The sequence below is a fragment of the Odontesthes bonariensis genome, chromosome 7 (genome assembly GCF_027942865.1).
Source record: "Odontesthes bonariensis isolate fOdoBon6 chromosome 7, fOdoBon6.hap1, whole genome shotgun sequence".
Classification (NCBI taxonomy): Eukaryota; Metazoa; Chordata; class Actinopteri; order Atheriniformes; family Atherinopsidae; genus Odontesthes; species Odontesthes bonariensis.
In genome coordinates this window covers 36,424,594-36,441,989 of record NC_134512.1, presented here as the reverse complement: position 1 = coordinate 36,441,989, position 17,396 = coordinate 36,424,594, and the positions used below count along the sequence as shown (strand labels likewise).

Here is a 17,396-nt window from a genome sequence, read left to right as displayed (position 1 = left end):
AATATGAATAAGAAATGGTGAGTCAAGTCATTTTATTTAGCAGATGTTGGACAAAAAGCTGTTTACAGAGACGTAACACATTATTTTGAGGCACTGTTTTCCTGCACAGCACCACGACATCAATGTTTTAATGGTTTTCTTCCTACATTTTACTGACTTTTTTCTATGGAGACCCAGAAATCATGGAACCAGATTGCATGCAGATAGTTTCAGCTTTAACTTGCGGTTAATGTTTATTAGAATAAATCTGTTTCTGTCTCACTGCTCAGCCCTCAGTTGGACCTTCATGCGATAAGGTTTAGGAGTCAGAGTGATCCCATAGACTGGAGTGAAGTCCGGTTCTCCAGCATCCTTCGGCCAGGTGAACTTAAACCTCCTCAGCAGAGTCACCATGATGAGGAAAAGCTCCATACGAGCCAGACTCTCTCCCAGACACATCCGAGGACCTGAGACACAGAAAAGGGCCTCAGAGTGATCTTTGATGGTCGGATTTAACTCGTTTTCTATGTGCATGCCATTCCAGATGTGATAGAGGTTTTACACATGTGTACCTGCAGAGAAAGGCATGAAGGCCTCTGGCTTTACGAACTCTCCCTGCTCATCGAGGAAGTTCTCAGGGTTGAATTCATGAGGGAACTTCCACTGTCCCTCCTCCTTCAGCACTGAGGTCAGGTTCTGGATGATCATTGTGCCCTGAAGAGGAATAAAACATCAAAAGACTCTCCTCACTTTGATGGTCGTCGAACCAAAACCAGCTTTAACCCTCATACCTGATTTAAAACACAACTTAAATTCTAGAAGGGGACCTTTTTGTCCCCTTTTAAAACGACCTAAAAAAAAACACCTGTCTATGGGAGCCGTTTCTGTAATCTGCCACTGCAGAAAAACTAAAAAGCTGTAAAAACTGATGTTGTAGCTCATCAATGACATATCCCAGACCTAATAATCCCCCATAGAATATTTCACTTTGCACTGCATACATTGAAAATACAGCAGTTTTTGTGTGTTTTAAAAGAAATTGGTGTTTACCTCATATACACTGGTATTTAAAGGGTTCATTTTTTGAAAATAATTGAAAACTTGGTGGTTATGATCAGAACTGAAGTGGAAGAAAAGATTTATGAAAAAAGAAGTGGAAAAAAATATTAACATATGGTATTTTGGGGATCATTTTAGAAGGGGACAAAAATGTCTCTTTTCAGAAATTAAGGAGTTTTTTTTTTTTAAATCAGCCATAACAAAAAAAATAAAAATCCCTAAAAATCAATGTTGTTGCTAATCATTGACATATCCCAGTCCCTAATTATCCCTACTCAATAATTCCACTCTGCATTCCATATTTTGAAAATACTGGCACCTAAAGGCTTCAAAATTGGGCTAAAAAGTTCAAATTGGAATCTAAAGGGTTAATTTGTTTTAAAATAATTGAAAACTTGGTAGTTATGATCAGAACTGAAGTGGATGAAAGATTTATGAAAAAAAAGTGGAAAAAAATATTAATATATGTTTTTAGGTCGTTTTAAAAGGAGACAAAAATGTCCCTTTTCAGAAATTATAGAGTTTTTTTTTACACAATGAAAAATTGCATTACATATGATGTGTGTTTGAAATTTGAAAAAATAGTCAAAAATGCACAAATGGACCAAATATGATGAGTATCACTATTTCCAGTGTGACATTAGAGGAGAAAGTTCACCCCGGGTGGAGAAAAATGTCCCTATCAGGGATTAGGGTTAAGCAGCTGCCTCTCACCTGAGGAATGGAAAATCCCAAGAGCTCCGTGTTTTTAGTCGTGCAGTGAAAGACGCTGAGAGGAACGGTGTTGGCAACCCTCTGCACTTCATGGATCACAGCCTGGATAAAGAGAAATGACTTTATTCATCCGACTCTGAGCCGATGGAAGGTGCTGCAGAGCCGGATCAACAAAGCGGCGGCTTCCAGAACTGTCATCAACACGGTAACAGACACCGTGGATCCCTGGTTCCTCCAAGAATGACAGAATTTAAATCAAAAGGAGGAACATCTGGTGATACGCAGCACCTGCATGTAGGGCATGTGGTGTCTGTCCTCGTAGCTGGGCTGATCCTTCCCCTCCAGCACCTGATCGATCTCCTGCTGACATCGTTCTGAGGGAGCAGAAGCAGCATAGAGCTTGAAAGTCCCGCCCCCTTTTTTGCTTCTTCTTCCTACTTCCGTCGTCCCCATGGGACCTCATGCCTGGATCTATTAACATGGGCAGGATGATGTCTTCTGTTCCCAGTCATTATATGCCTTTTTACAGTACACGCATGATGTTCTGGGGTTAAATATGGATGAGTTCATGCAAAAACATTGGCGATTTGTCGTAGGAGTGCCTGGTTAAACGTTGTAAAAAAAAGTTAGGGTAAAAAGACTACATTGCGTCGCATATGCTACGTCACTGATCCCACATTAACTGTATACCGGCGGTCTCGCTGGCTGGCATAGACGAAGCCAGACATATCACCACCAGCATAGCAGAAGCTCTCCACGTGCCCCGACTGGTAGTGGTTCTCTCCTCGGCTCACAAGTTTTTGTTCGCCCTCGAAAAACTGAGTGAAACTGGCCAACGACAGCGCCATTCTTCCACTCCTCCGCGCGCCCAAACGTGATGACGTTTATTTTCCGTGCCAAACGCTACATGCTGTAGTTCGAGAAATGCTCAGAAAAATAACTTAACAATGAAGCACTTATGCCCGCTAAACTGTTACACTACTGGTATGAAAAAATATTAAAAAATATCCTACACAACATATGTGAAATGCAAGACTCAATTCCATCAAGCGCAAAAAATAGTTTTATTCCGTCTTGGCTCCGTCATTGACTTGAATTGCAAATTATTACACTTCCGTGGTCCCGAGGGGAGGAAGTTGAATGACGTCAAGGAGGCGGGACTTTCAAGCTCTATGGAAGGAGGATGCGTGTCACTGTAAAGCTCAACAAAGACCCATCCCTGCTGAACTGATCCTGGATGCCTGTCACAAACACACACACACACACACACACACACACACACACACACACACACACACACACACACACACACACACACACAACACACACACACACCAACACACACACACACACACACACACACACACACACACACACACACAAACACACACACACACACACACACACACACAAACACACACACACACACACATGTTCCAGCACAAAATAAAACAAAGTGTGGAGCTGCTTTCTGTGTGTCTGCACTGCACCATGGGTTCGAAACCGCATACTGCATACTACATACTTCCATATTGCATACTCATCGATCAGACAGTATGCAGAGTGTTTACCCACAATGCATTTCGCTCCTGCCCGAGCCGAAATCAGCCGGCCTGAAGCTGATTTCCCTTAAGCTCTAAACTCTGTAAACTTTAGCAACATTTGAAACATTTTCAGGAGAGAAAGTAGTCGTTTAGATCCCCAACGTGTTGAAAATTTAGTTTTAGGTTTTATGTCTTGGGCTGTGCATACCGCATACTACATACTACATACTGCGTACTGCATACTACATACTGCGTACTGCATACTGCATACTGCATACCGCATACCGCATACCGCATACCACATACTACATACTGCGTACTGCGTACTGCATACCGCATACCACATACCGCATTCCACATACCGCATACTGCATACTACATACTACATACTGCGTACTGCATACTACATACTGCGTACTGCATACTACATACTGCGTACTGCATACTACATACTGCGTACTGCATACTACATACTGCATACTACATACTACATACTGCGTACTGCATACTACATACTGCGTACTGCATACTACATACTGCGTACTGCATACTGCTTACTGCGTACTGCATACCGCATACCACATACCGCATTCCACATACCGCATACCGCATACCGCATACTGCATACTACATACTACATACTGCGTACTGCATACTACATACTGCGTACTGCATACTACATACTGCGTACTGCATACTACATACTGCATACTACATACTACATACTGCGTACTGCATACTACATACTGCGTACTGCATACTACATACTGCGTACTGCATACTACATACTACATACTGCATACCGCATACCGCATTCCACATACCGCATACCGCATACTGCATACTACATACTACATACTGCGTACTGCATACTACATACTGCGTACTGCATACTACATACTGCGTACTGCACACTACATACTGCGTACTGCATACTACATACTGCATACTACATACTACATACTGCGTACTGCATACTACATACTGCGTACTGCATACTGCATACCGCATACTGCATACCGCATACTGCATACCGCATACCACATACTACATACTGCGTACTGCGTACTGCATACCGCATACCGCATACCGCATTCCACATACCGCATACCGCATACCGCATACTACATACTACATACTGCGTACTGCATACTACATACTGCATACTACATACTGCATACTACATACTGCATACCGCATACTACATACTGCATACTACATACTGCATACTACATACTGCATACTACATACTGCATACTACATACTGCATACTGCATACTGCATACTACATACTACATACTGCGTACCGCATACTACATACTGCATACTGCATACTGCATACTACATACGGCATACTGCATACTGCATACCGCATACTACATACTACATACCGCATACCGCATTCCACATACCGCATACCGCATACTACATACTACATACTGCGTACTGCATACTACATACTGCATACTACATACTGCATACTGCATACTACATACTACATACTGCGTACTGCGTACTGCATACTACATACTGCGTACTGCGTACTGCATACTACATACTGCATACTGCGTACGGCATACCACATACTACATACCGCATACCGCATTCCACATACCGCATACCGCATACCGCATACTGCATACTACATACTACATACTGCGTACTGCATACTACATACTGCATACTGCGTACTGCATACTACATACTGCATACTACACACTGCATACTGCATACTACATACTACATACGGCATACTGCATACCGCATACTACATACTGCATACTACATACTGCATACTGCATACTACATACTGCATACTACATACTGCATACTACATACTGCATACTACATACTGCATACTGCATACTGCATACTACATACTACATACTGCGTACCGCATACTACATACTGCATACTGCGTACCGCATACTACATACTGCATACTGCATACTGCATACTACATACGGCATACTGCATACTGCATACCGCATACTACATACCGCATACTACATACTGCATACTACATACTACAAACTGCATACTGCATACTGCATATGCATACTACATATGCATACTACATACTACATACTGCATACTACATCCTGCATACTGCATACTACATACTGCAAACTACATAGTACATACTACATACTGCATACTACATATGCATACTACATATGCATACTACATACTACATACTTTCATCCTGCATACAGCATACTCATCGATCAGACAGTATGCAGAGCGTTTACCCACAATGCAGTTCGCTCCTGCCCGAGCCGAAATCAGCCGGCTTGAAGCTGATTTCTCTTAAAGCTATGGTAGGTAATCCTAGAGAGCTAGCAAGAGAGCTAGCAAGATTCGAAAGTGTCCACTCCTCTAAGCTCCACCCCCCCCTCCCCATTCCGTCAGTGCTTCATCCAAAGCCGGTGGAACCGCATGCGCACATGGAGCAGGGAGCCGGCAGAGGGGGGCGTAGGCAGAAAGCAGAGGCATCTGATTGGTTTTTTGTAGGCGACCAATCCGAGATCAGCGTCCCGCTGATCTCGGATTGGTCAGCTTTTTCTCAGTCCTGCAGCTGCCACAGAGGTCTGATTATTTTCGTCCCTTTTTCTAAATACATCTTGTGTAGATTTCTCTCAGGATAGACGGACCATTTCACCCAGTATTACAAAATGTGTTTCTGAACAGGATTACCTACCATGCCTTTAAGCTCTAAACTCTGTAAACTTTAGCAACATTTGAAACATTTTCAGGTGAGAAAGTAGTCGTTTAGATCCCCAACGTGTGGAAAACCTGACAAAATACCGGCTATTTACAATTTTGTTCCCACGAATTCCGCGCTACTAAAGCTAGCCACAGTGAGCAACGCACTTCCGGTTATTTTCACAAAATAAAATACCCGTTGCCTTTTATCATAGGGAAAGCCATTAGGATACAATTGGTGCTTTTGTTTTGAAAACAGGAAGTGAACCTACCCTCGTTGTAGCTAGCTTGAAACTGCCGTTTTGACAGGAAATGACGATCGGCGACGTCACGTTATGTTGCATCTTGGGTAGTTTAAGTATGAGTAGTAACCTCATGATGCATACCCAACATTTCAGAGAATCTAGTATGCATCCGGGAACTTCTCGCTGACTCAAACTGGCATACTAACTCAAAAAGTTAGTATGAGTAGTAGGAGAAGTATGCGGTTTCGAACACAGCCTTGGTTTTTGGGTTCATGTCTTGTATTTAGTTTACCATTGTCTTCCCCACAGTTTCTGTTTGCTCATTAGTAGCATTCAGTCACCAATCACTTCCAGTTCCCTATTTAGTTTCCAGGCTGCCTTGTCTTTTTGTGAAATCCTTTCCTTGATTTTCACCCCTTCATGCCACGTCAAGCTACGACCTTAAAGTTAAGTGTCTTTCAAGTCTTTTGTTTGTTTTTTTCAATAATATTCATGTATTTATTCCACAGTTTAGTCTTGTTATCCGGCTCAGCCGCGCCTTTTGTTTAACTTTGGTTTGTAAAATAAACCATGCTTGGATTTCTCACTTCTGGAGTCCACATCCGTGTCCTGCCAACCCACCAGTCCTGACATGCACACCTTCTGCACTGTATTAAGGTAAACCTTTTCCACTCAGGGGAGTCTGACTGACAGAGATAAACACTAATATCAGACTTTAGATAGAAAGACACTGGAACACAATTTGGGACAATGACAAAAGGCAATATTTCTTATTTAAATGTTCGGACACACCTTGTATGTGTGGGTAGTTCATCAGGTAGAGAAAACCAGTGAGCAGGGTGTTGGAGGTGGTGTCAGTCCCGGCAAAGTGAAGGTCCAGAGAGTTCATTACGAGCTCTTCCTCAGAAAATGAGAAATCTTCTTCTTCGCCTCTCTAAAAAAATAAAAAAAAATCAGCGGTTGATGTTAATTGTGCAGTTTTACCGTAAGGATGCACATTCTGGACCTCTAAATAACTTCCCACCTCTCATGGACAGTACGAAAAGCTACAAACTCCTGTGATCTTCCACTAATTTCACCGAATTCAACACAGCTCACACACAGTTTGATGTGGGAGAAAGTGGGCAAACCTTAGCCAGTTCGTCCAGATAGCAGTCAACAAAGTCTCGGGGCTCTCCGGGGACTCTGGTCTTCTTGTGCTCATTTAGCAATTTCGTTACAATATTCTGACACGTCTAAAGAAACAAAACAGAAACAAGAGCCACGTCACACCTGATTTATGAGCTGAATCATTTTAAAAGCACACCTCAAAAAGGTTGGAACTAGAGCTGGGCGAGTTAACTCGTTATTATCGCGTTAACTTGTTAATTATCTAACGCCGACAAATATTTTATCGCGCATTAACGCAGGTTTTATTATTGTAAAAGTCTGTTGAATGCATCACATTCACACAGTTACAGCAAACACCACGAGGCATGGAGTAATAAAATAAAGATAAACTAGCAGGTAACATCACCGCTACAGGTGTGAAGCTCACGGAGCTAACCGGCGCTACTTCCTCTTTTACTTGTTTCAAAATAAAAGCACGTATTTCAAAATAAATTTAAAAAAAACTCCTGCATTTACAGCCAAGTTGAATTGTCTTCTCAGCGTAGTAGTTCCAGTCTAAAATATCACTTAAAGGCAAAACACACAACTGATAGCAGCAAGTCATTCAAGGAAACAGACAGTGGAGCGAGGCTTCTACATAAAAACTACAGAAAGATGCTGATGTTAAAAGTGTGTTTGCACAACAAATGTTATGGCACTTTCATTCATATGGCAGCACATTTAAAATAAAACTAAATGCTAAAAGCTATACGCTACTTTTGGATTCATTTTTGGATTCTGCGTACAAATGCGATTAATCGTGATTAATCAGGGAAATCATGTGATTAATTAGATTAAACATTTTAATCGTTGCCCAGCCCTAGTTGGAACACCATGTAAAATATATAGAAAACCAGAATGCACTGATTGGATAATCTCCTAAACCAACCGGTTATCCACAATAGAGCAGAGAAGATGCATCAAATGTCAAATGTTTAGACATTTTATCATTTCATTAAGAATATGAGCTCATCTTGAATTTAATGGCAGAAACGCAACAAAAGGCTGAAACTGGTACTCAACAGGCACATATCACAACTAATTAGGTTGACCGGCAACAGGTCAGTAACGTGATTGGGTATAAAAGGAACTGGAAAGCTGCACATCTGGAAAGGCTCCATGAAAGGTATAAACAGGTGTTAGAGCAACATCTGCTCCCTTCTTCAGGGAAGGCATCTTTCAGCGGGACTGTCAAACCCAGCGAATCCGATGCACGTAAATGGTCTTGGATGGGCGGTGTTTGGGTTTTCAGATCATTTCAACATTACCTCGAAATTCTTAAAGGCCTTTCTGAACGGCAGCGGCAGGTTACGGATCACAGGAAGAGAGTCATATAGCTGTAAAGGATGAAAAAGTCAGAATTCATTTACAATGCAAAAAGAACAATGATTTAAGTCCGCTATCTCTTAAAGACATGGTAGGTAATCCTGTTCAGTAATACTGGGTGAAATGGTCCGTCTATCCTGAGAGAAATCTATACAAGATGTACCGTAAATTCCGGACTACAGAGCGCACTTGATTATAAGCCGCACGCTCTAATTTTAGAAAGAAAATCAATTTTGTACTTGTATAGGCCGCACCGGATTTTAAGCCGCAGATATTTACGCAAAGATATTACACGTGAGGATTTTTTTAACGTTGGATTTAATCCGTATGGTAAAACAAACAAATACGGTACATTTTACGAATGCTTTTTTGAAACAGTACCTGTAACACATCGACCGTACTTTTATACGTGTCGGTAACACGCAAATAACGTTGCATATGCTTTTTTACTGAACAACGCGAACTTTGCAGCGTATCAGGAAAAGTCAGTCGCCTTCTTCTTACTCCTGCGCACTAAAACCATCAAAGTCCTCTTCCTCAGTGTCTGAATTGAACAACTTTAGGATACTGTCACTCACTTCAGTCTCTTCGTTGTCGCTCTCACTTGAGCACTCGCGGTCCTCTTCATCACGGAGCAGCCCAGCCTTCCGAAACCCGCCGGTGATGGTGGATGTTTTGACGCGGCTCCACGCATTTATAACCCACTGGCAGACCTCAGCAAAAGTTGCCCTTCTCATGCGGCCAGTTTTGGTGAAGGATTTCTCGCCACTCGTCATCCAAGTTTCCCACTCACTGCGCAGTGCCACTTTAAATGCACGGTTAACGCTGATGTCCAGTGGCTGCAAATACTTCGTGGTGCCCCCTGGAATCACAGCTGGGATAGAGTTTGTACTCTTGATGGCAGCTTTCACAGAGACAGTTATATGGGCCCTCATGCTGTCCATCACGAGCAGTGCTTTTTTTTGGTGAAAATATCCCCCTGGACGCTTGCCATAGCACTCCGTAAGCCATTCCTTCATTAGGCTTTCTTCCATCCAGCCTTTCTTATTGACTTTCACCACTATTTCTTTTGAGATCTTTTCCTTTGGCATTGTCAGACGCTTAAAAATCACCATGGGTGGGAGCTTTAGAAGGTGCTGTGCAGCTCAGAACACACGTGAAGTGCGTCCTCTCGTGGCCAGTTGTTTTGATTGTGATGGACGAGTCACCTTTTTTATTTACAGTCCGGGTCAGCGGCAAGTCAAAGGTCAAAGGTACTTTGGCCCGATGGAATGCTCCGCTATCTTTGTTTGAGTAAATGTACGGAAGTTAGCGAGTTTTTCCTCGTAGTCGGGAGGGAGCTGCTGACACAGCGTCGTGCGTGCCCGGACGGACAGGTCTTTTCGTTTCATAAATCTGAAACACCACGATGGCCCACCTCCAAAATCTTCGATGTTCATCTCGGTGGCCATTTCTTTAGCCTTCAGCCTGATCTGCACGGTGGAAACTCCGCGGCCTCCTGCTCGCTGTGTGTTCACCCAGTCTTCAAGGGAGTTTTCCAGGTCCGGCCACCTGCTGTGATTACCTCTGAAAGCTTTTGTCGTCTTTTTGCATCGAGTCAGTTCTTCGCGCTGGTGTCTCCACCGTCTCACCATCGATTCATTTATGCCAAAACGACGTGCAGCACCTCGATTTCCTATTTCAATCGCCAGACGGATTACCTTTAACTTAAAAGCGGCATCGTATGCTTTTCTTCGAGTATCTTCCATGTTGATGAGGTTGAGTACAAATGACTGATTTACAAGACCGTAATTAACTGTGAAAGTTAGCATGATGTATCGCACAATTTCATTGGACCTCTGTGAACTTCTCATCAATTTTATTGGTCTACTGTTTGGCCCCATGAAAAAAAAAAACATGCATTAGCCGCACCATATTATAGGCCGCAGTGTTCAAAGTGTGGGAAAAAAGTAGCGGCTTATAGTCCGGAATTTGCGGTATTTAGAAAAAGGGACGAAAATAATCAGACCTCTGTGGCAGCTGCAGGACTGAGAAAAAGCACTACACTGCACTGTCGCCTACAAAAAACCAATCAGATGCCTCTGCTTTCTGCCTACGCCCCCCTCTGCCGGCTCCCTGCTCCATGTGCGCATGCGGTTCCACCGGCTTTGGATGAAGCACTGACGGAATGGGGAGGGGGGGGTGGAGCTTAGAGGAGTGGACACTTTCGAATCTTGCTAGCTCTCTTGCTAGCTCTCTAGGATTACCTACCATAGCTTTAAGTGCCAATATGTTAGAATACAAACTCAAGTGTCTTAAACCTGCAGTTTTTGTAATGGCCAGCAGGGGGCAGATACTATGGTTGGCTGAAGAGATAAGGGCCCTGCTTCTCCCTGCTTTAACAACCCCATCACCTCTGACCCGTCAGGATATCCGACTCAGGCCTGCTGCCTCTGACGCTCGTTCTGACTCACCATCGCCCACGGCCCATTGGCTATCTTGGCGTTCTCAGTGAAACATCGAACAATCACTTTGATCGTCTCATCTTCGTACTCGTAGCGTTTGCCGAACAGCACCTGGCAGATGATGTTGGAGGAGGCGTTATGAAACATCACCTGAGGACTCAGGGTCTCACCTGTAAAGGATCAAATACAGACTGAGCAGAATATGAGAGCGTCGCACATAGGTGGACACAAAATCCAGTCGTGATGACGCACCAATGCTGCTGTCCAGTGTTTTCATGGTGTGTTGGATCTCCTCCTTGATTCTGTCCTCCATCGACGTCTTTCCCAGACCGAAGTTCCTCAGAGTCATCAGAGCAAAGCGCCGATGGTCCTTCCAACTGGAGCCGTAATCTGCCAGAACTAATCCTTCAAGTGCAGCAACACAAACAGCAAAGTTTTCTATCTGGATAGATATCTGCCCACGGGCTCCCTAAAAGATGAGCATCACAGCCACAAAGTTGTCTCCATCACACTTTAATGGAATTTAATGTTCAACTGAAGAATACACGAATGGGAGGAGGATGCTTACTCAGGCAATAGATAAAAGAGACTTGATCAAACAATATGAAAACCTGTTGAACATGGGTTAGGCTCAGCTCGGCACGGTTTATCCTTAACGACGGCCTTTTATTGAGCTGTTAATGTGCACATTGTAAAAGGCTTTTTGATGAAGTGATGCTTTTACAACACATTCTGGGTAAAAGGTAAAGCTTTGTCAGCATGCTGCAGCATGTTTTGTGTCCGTTGCATTCATCCAAAGAGCTTTATATGAATGCAGCTGAACATATCCTCTAACAGTTTGTGTTCCACGACATGTGATGTCTACCTTTTCTCTGGCGGACATCGTTAACAAGCAGATCTTGGGGTCGTCCTGCGAAGTCGGTACCCTTGATCACGATTGCCTCCTTGATGGCCTTCAGCCCATTGATAACCACAGTTGGTTTGGAGCCCATGAACAAACTGTAGATATCTCCGTAAGATTTTTCAAGCTGGGAGAAAACCAGATTAATCGCCTGTTACTGTTTGAAGGATATAAATAAACATTTGTGCCACGGCTACACATAAAAATCTATTTCAAATACATCATTCAGCCACATTATGAATGATATTGATCATAGTTTATATTGTGTTGGTTCTCCGCATGTTGCCAAAAGACGAGAAGAAAGTTCCAGGGGTGTCATGGAGAGTCTGCTAGCAGGACTTTAGCAATAGATCCTTTCGACCTCATGGGCTGTGGCTTTGGTCTTTCAGGGTTGGGCTTAGGGCTGTAGCAATACACAAATCTCACGATACGATACACGATATTCAGCCAACGATTCAATACTATTTGACACGATTCAATACGATTCGATTCGATTCAATACACTTACATCATTTTCTGAAAAAAAGGGACCGTGTGATTTTCACGATATTCAGCCTACGATTTGGTTCAATACGATACACAATATTCAGCCAACAATTCAATACTATATTCGATTGGATACGATTCGATACACTTACATCATTTTCTGGAAAAAAAGGGACAGTGTGATTTTCACGATATTCAGCCAATGATTCGATACGATTCGATTCGATTCGATACGATACGATTCAATACAATTGGATTCGATTGGATTCAATACGATACGATTCAATACACTTACATCATTTTCTGAAAAAAAGAGACAGTGTGATTTTCACGATATTCAGCCAATGATTCGATACGATTTGATACACAATATTCAGCCTACGATTTGATTCGATACAATTCGTTTCAGTACGATTCACAATATTCAGCCAACGATTCGATACGATTCGATTCGATTCGATACGATACGATTCGATACGATTCAATACAATTGGATTCGATTGGATTCAATACGATACGATTCAATACACTTACATCATTTTCTGAAAAAAAGAGACAGTGTGATTTTCACGATATTCAGCCAATGATTCGATACGATTTGATACACAATATTCAGCCTACGATTTGATTCGATACAATTCGTTTCAGTACGATACACAATATTCAGCCAACGATTCGATACGATTCGATTCGATTCGATACGATTCGATACGATTCAATACAATTGGATTCGATTGGATTCAATACGATACGATTCAATACACTTACATCATTTTCTGAAAAAAAGAGACAGTGTGATTTTCACGATATTCAGCCAATGATTCGATACGATTTGATACACAATATTCAGCCTACGATTTGATTTGATACAATTTGTTTCAGTACGATTCACAATATTCAGCCAATGATTCGATACGATTTGATACACAATATTCAGCCTACGATACGATATGATTTGATTCTATACGATTCAATACGATTGGATTCGATACGATTGGATTCGATTGGATTCAATACGATACGATTCGATCCACTTACATCATTTTCTGAAAAAAAAGGGACAGTGTGATTTGACATGAATCGTCGCTGATTGGCACGGTGGTCCGACCTTTGAACAGGAAGGACAACACCGTCAGACAAACATTTGTGAATGTTTATATCCAAATGTTCAGCTTTGCACACATTAAATGAAATGCAGTTCTTTTTTTAAAAAATTAATTCACAGAATGAAATGAAATTAGCTGAAACAGGTAAGTACTGGTATAGAAAATAATAATGATCAAATAAAATAAAAATGTCTCTTTCCCCTTTAATGGGTTGAATTGTCCTTTTTATTCCCTGTTTTCCACTGTTTGTTTCAGATTATTTTCTTCAGGATCCTCCAAGGAAAACAGTTCTTTAAGTTCCTTTGTCAGTTTGTTTTTTTGGAAAAAAATGTAAAAAATAGAAAAAAAGTCAAAAATACTGAGATCTCAGAAAAGAAAGTGCAATTAAAATGTGTGACTCCTCAGGACTGGGTCCTGTCCTACCACACTGATGCCCACACCAGAACCAAGAGAACGGAGGAACTCGTCCCTAAAATAAAAACAGCCAAAATAGTTCCGAAAAGTCTGGGAAAACACTCCTCCGAGTCGCTCCCGGGATCGGTTTCACGTTTTTTTTGTTTGTTTTTTAACCCCTTGTCCTGTCCAGCATTATGGCAGCAGAATTGTAATCTGAATACCGCTTATGCCGAACACATTTGCTATGCCAAGGGAAGCTTTATGAATGTAAAGCTCCCCATCAACTCCTTATTTTTATTTATTTATTTTTGTTACAATACTCAACATGATGTGATAGTTTGATAGTGCCGCACCGGACCTGGGGGACAGAGAGAGAGGGAGAGTGAAGAAGGGAAGGAACAAAAAAAGAACAGAAATATGAAGAGACAAACATAGAAAACAATGAAAAATCAAGCAACCAGCTGCTACACCTGTAAAAACAAAACTGAAGACAATCCACGGCTTTTGTGGGGAATCCAGCCTTAGAGACACCAGGAGCAGAGAACAAACACACAAACAAACAAACAAAAAAACAAAAAGCACAAGCAGCAGCAATCTCATATAATATAACTGTGGATACAGATGACCTTAAACCACAGGACAACACAACAACTGCTTAGTGAGCATGCTACTGGGCTAATGAATGTGTGTGTGTGTGTGTGTGTGTGTGTGTGTGTGTGTGTGTGTGTGTGTGTGCGCGTGTTTGCGTGTGTGCATGAACATGCAATACACATAGATGGTCCCACCTAATACCCACCCTGACCCTACCTGCCTACCCGTAAGTCGCTTTGAATAAAAGCGTCTGCCAAATGCATGAACATAAACATGAACATCACTGAAAGCAGCATATATGTGATAATATGTGGAAATAAACTGGAGCTAATAGTGAAGCTTGGCAAACACCATTAGGTGCTGCATGAGGCTCATTAACAACGATCACAGCGATTCAAATATTAGCTGATCAAGAAGGAAGACTGGAAGTCACTCATGACTTGTGTCACTGGTTGGATGCACTCCAGGTGTGCAGGCAGGTCATAGGTCATCAGGTCACTGATAACATGTTCTGCACACATAAAGAGGGTTGGAGCAGCAACGTTTCTGACTGACCCTCCTGTTGTCTTGTGGGTCAAACGTGACCCACTACCATGTTTAGCTGTAGAAAAAATACCTTAAACTATCTTTTTCCAACTTGAAATTTTATAACTTTTCCTAAAGGGACCCCATCATTAGAAAAAGTCATACTTTATGTTTGTTTATGTTTCCATGTGGGCTGTACACCACTAGGGTACAAAGATTGTCTTATGGGTCATTTTTGACCCGTGAATTATAAAAACATTTAAACACCTGAAAAAAGTTCACTGTTTTTTCCCTTTCAATATAATTAATTCAGAAGTAATTACTTCACATTTATATAGTAGCAATAATAAACCTTTATTATGTAAAAGAAAACTGAGAAAACAAGAAAACTGTTGGTCCAACTGACAGTTGGTTTGTGGTAAAAAAAAAAAAAAAAGTGTAATCCTGAAAACTGGTGATTGTCTTTTTGTATTGTGTAAAAAAATACATGATAAAAAATGTATTTAATTGAGTTGAATAGATAAATAACAGGTGGTTTCATCATACAAATAAAGTCAAATCTACATGTTGCTGCAGTGCAAAGGTTAATGTTGCTTTGACGAAGCTTTTCCTTTCATCGTATAAAAATGCAACGTCACAACAACTCAGAGCTTTTTCAAAACTAAAACAAAAAAAGCAGAAACGCCCAAAATCTTTTTACACATTCACTCACATTGTAGCACCAGTAACAGTAACAGCACCCGGTTTTAAGGATTTAGGAGCATCAGGACATGTCGCAGCATTTCTTACCTTCTCAAAGTCCTTCAGGGGGTTCTCTGGGCTGAAGTGCAAAAGGTTCCCCAGAACCGGCAGGGCGGGGGGGCCTGGTGGGAAGTTCTTGGGCCTCCGAGATTTAAATTGGAGGATGATGAACCAAACACAGAGCCATAGCAGGACTGCTGTGACAAACATAGTTGTGAGGATTCAGCTCAACTAGAGAGACTGGCTGACATCCACTGAAAGGAAGGCTCTGCTCTGCTGTTAGCCCCGCCCTCTCTGGCTGTTAGCCCCGCCCCCTCTGGCTGTGTACTTTGGTCCTTTGTATTACATTTTTTTTCAATCGCTAACAAGCGCTTACCCATACTTCAGATACTTTTTCTAAACTCTTAACACAGACTCACACCTACAAAACACAATTGGCCAAATGCATAATTTTCTTCTCAAAAACACATTTTGTTAAAGCGATACAATGTAACTTCTCAAAAAGCCCACTCTGGAGCTCCCCCTACAGGCTTGGAGGTAATGTACGGTTACACTGTCGTAAATACAACACCCTTTCACTTTCACTTTTCACGTTTGTTGACGAACCGGCGAGGAGTCAGAAGGTGCAAGCTATGTCGACCGAGAAGGTAAGAGTAATCAAATGTACCTGGGAGCGTGAGAGGGGTCTATTTGTTTTTGCGGTAGGTGTGCCAGAAAGCAAGTCGAAGTACTTCCGCTCAGCTCCCGGGCCGCTCCAGCAAAGTTACATAGCGCAGTTATTCCAACTCAGACCCCTGAAGGGCATAGGAGACAGGCCAATCGTAATATTAAAACTCATTCTAGCCACACAATTTTTTTCAAGCTGTTATTTTAAGGTAGAAATGTTACATAGTATTGCTTTAAATATATAATAACTCTTCATTTCAAAATAGAACACATCTTTCTCTGCACACATTAACTTTACCAAAACACTGGAAATCTGACTCAAAATGAAATTATTCTGTCAAAGAATAACACTTGTTTACACTTCACAAGGTACATGCAGTCAATCAAAGTACACCAGGTTTCAAAATACTGGCTACTGTTGACATTACAAAAACTGCATAGACTTTTATGTTTCAGTTTTACAGGTATTTGCATGCAAAACATGAAATCCACCGTTTTTTCACTAAATTTCTTGGTTGGGAACTGTATGTCCACATGTAATGTTCACATTCAAAGGCATTCCAGTAAAAAGCAAATAAGTTTTTTTTTTCCTTTACTGTTTACTACAGGAGGTACAGTAGAAATACTGTTTACAATATGATAGAACAGAAAACAGTTCACTTACAGTGAACAAAAAATCCATGAAAAAAAAGGAATATGCGCATTAGTCTGCAAATATGTCTCAAAAATATGTTTCAGGCACGCACGCCAATCAGGCTGAATTGATTTGAGAATCATCCCCGGTCAGCTAAATGACAGCCAGTGTAACGCGGCTCTGG

At 41.7% G+C, this 17,396-nt stretch overlaps 1 protein-coding gene across 1 annotated transcript; it reads right to left on the bottom strand.

The window, feature by feature from the left end:
• Positions 1-202: 202 nt before the first annotated feature.
• LOC142384458 (cytochrome P450 2F2-like) lies at positions 203-16,122 on the bottom strand. The gene is made up of 11 exons (XM_075470712.1): positions 15,961-16,122; positions 12,032-12,194; positions 11,419-11,571; positions 11,176-11,336; positions 8,665-8,733; positions 7,378-7,482; positions 7,040-7,181; positions 2,041-2,126; positions 1,753-1,854; positions 552-693; positions 203-446 (listed from the first exon to the last, which is right to left on the bottom strand). Exons 1-11 carry the CDS (start codon positions 16,120-16,122, stop codon positions 259-261), a joined length of 1,473 nt encoding a protein of 490 aa, XP_075326827.1. The 3' UTR covers positions 203-258.
• Positions 16,123-17,396: the final 1,274 nt, after the last annotated feature.

Coding starts and splice junctions, on each gene's coding strand:
- LOC142384458 (XM_075470712.1), bottom strand. CDS start 16,122: ATGTTTGTCACAGCAGTCCTGCTATGGCTCTGTGTTTGGTTCATCATC. Junction 7,182..7,377: donor ATCTGGACGAACTGGCTAAG/GTTTGCCCACTT, acceptor TTATTTTTTTAG/AGAGGCGAAGAAGAAGATTT. Junction 447..551: donor CTTCATGCCTTTCTCTGCAG/GTACACATGTGT, acceptor TCTGTGTCTCAG/GTCCTCGGATGTGTCTGGGA.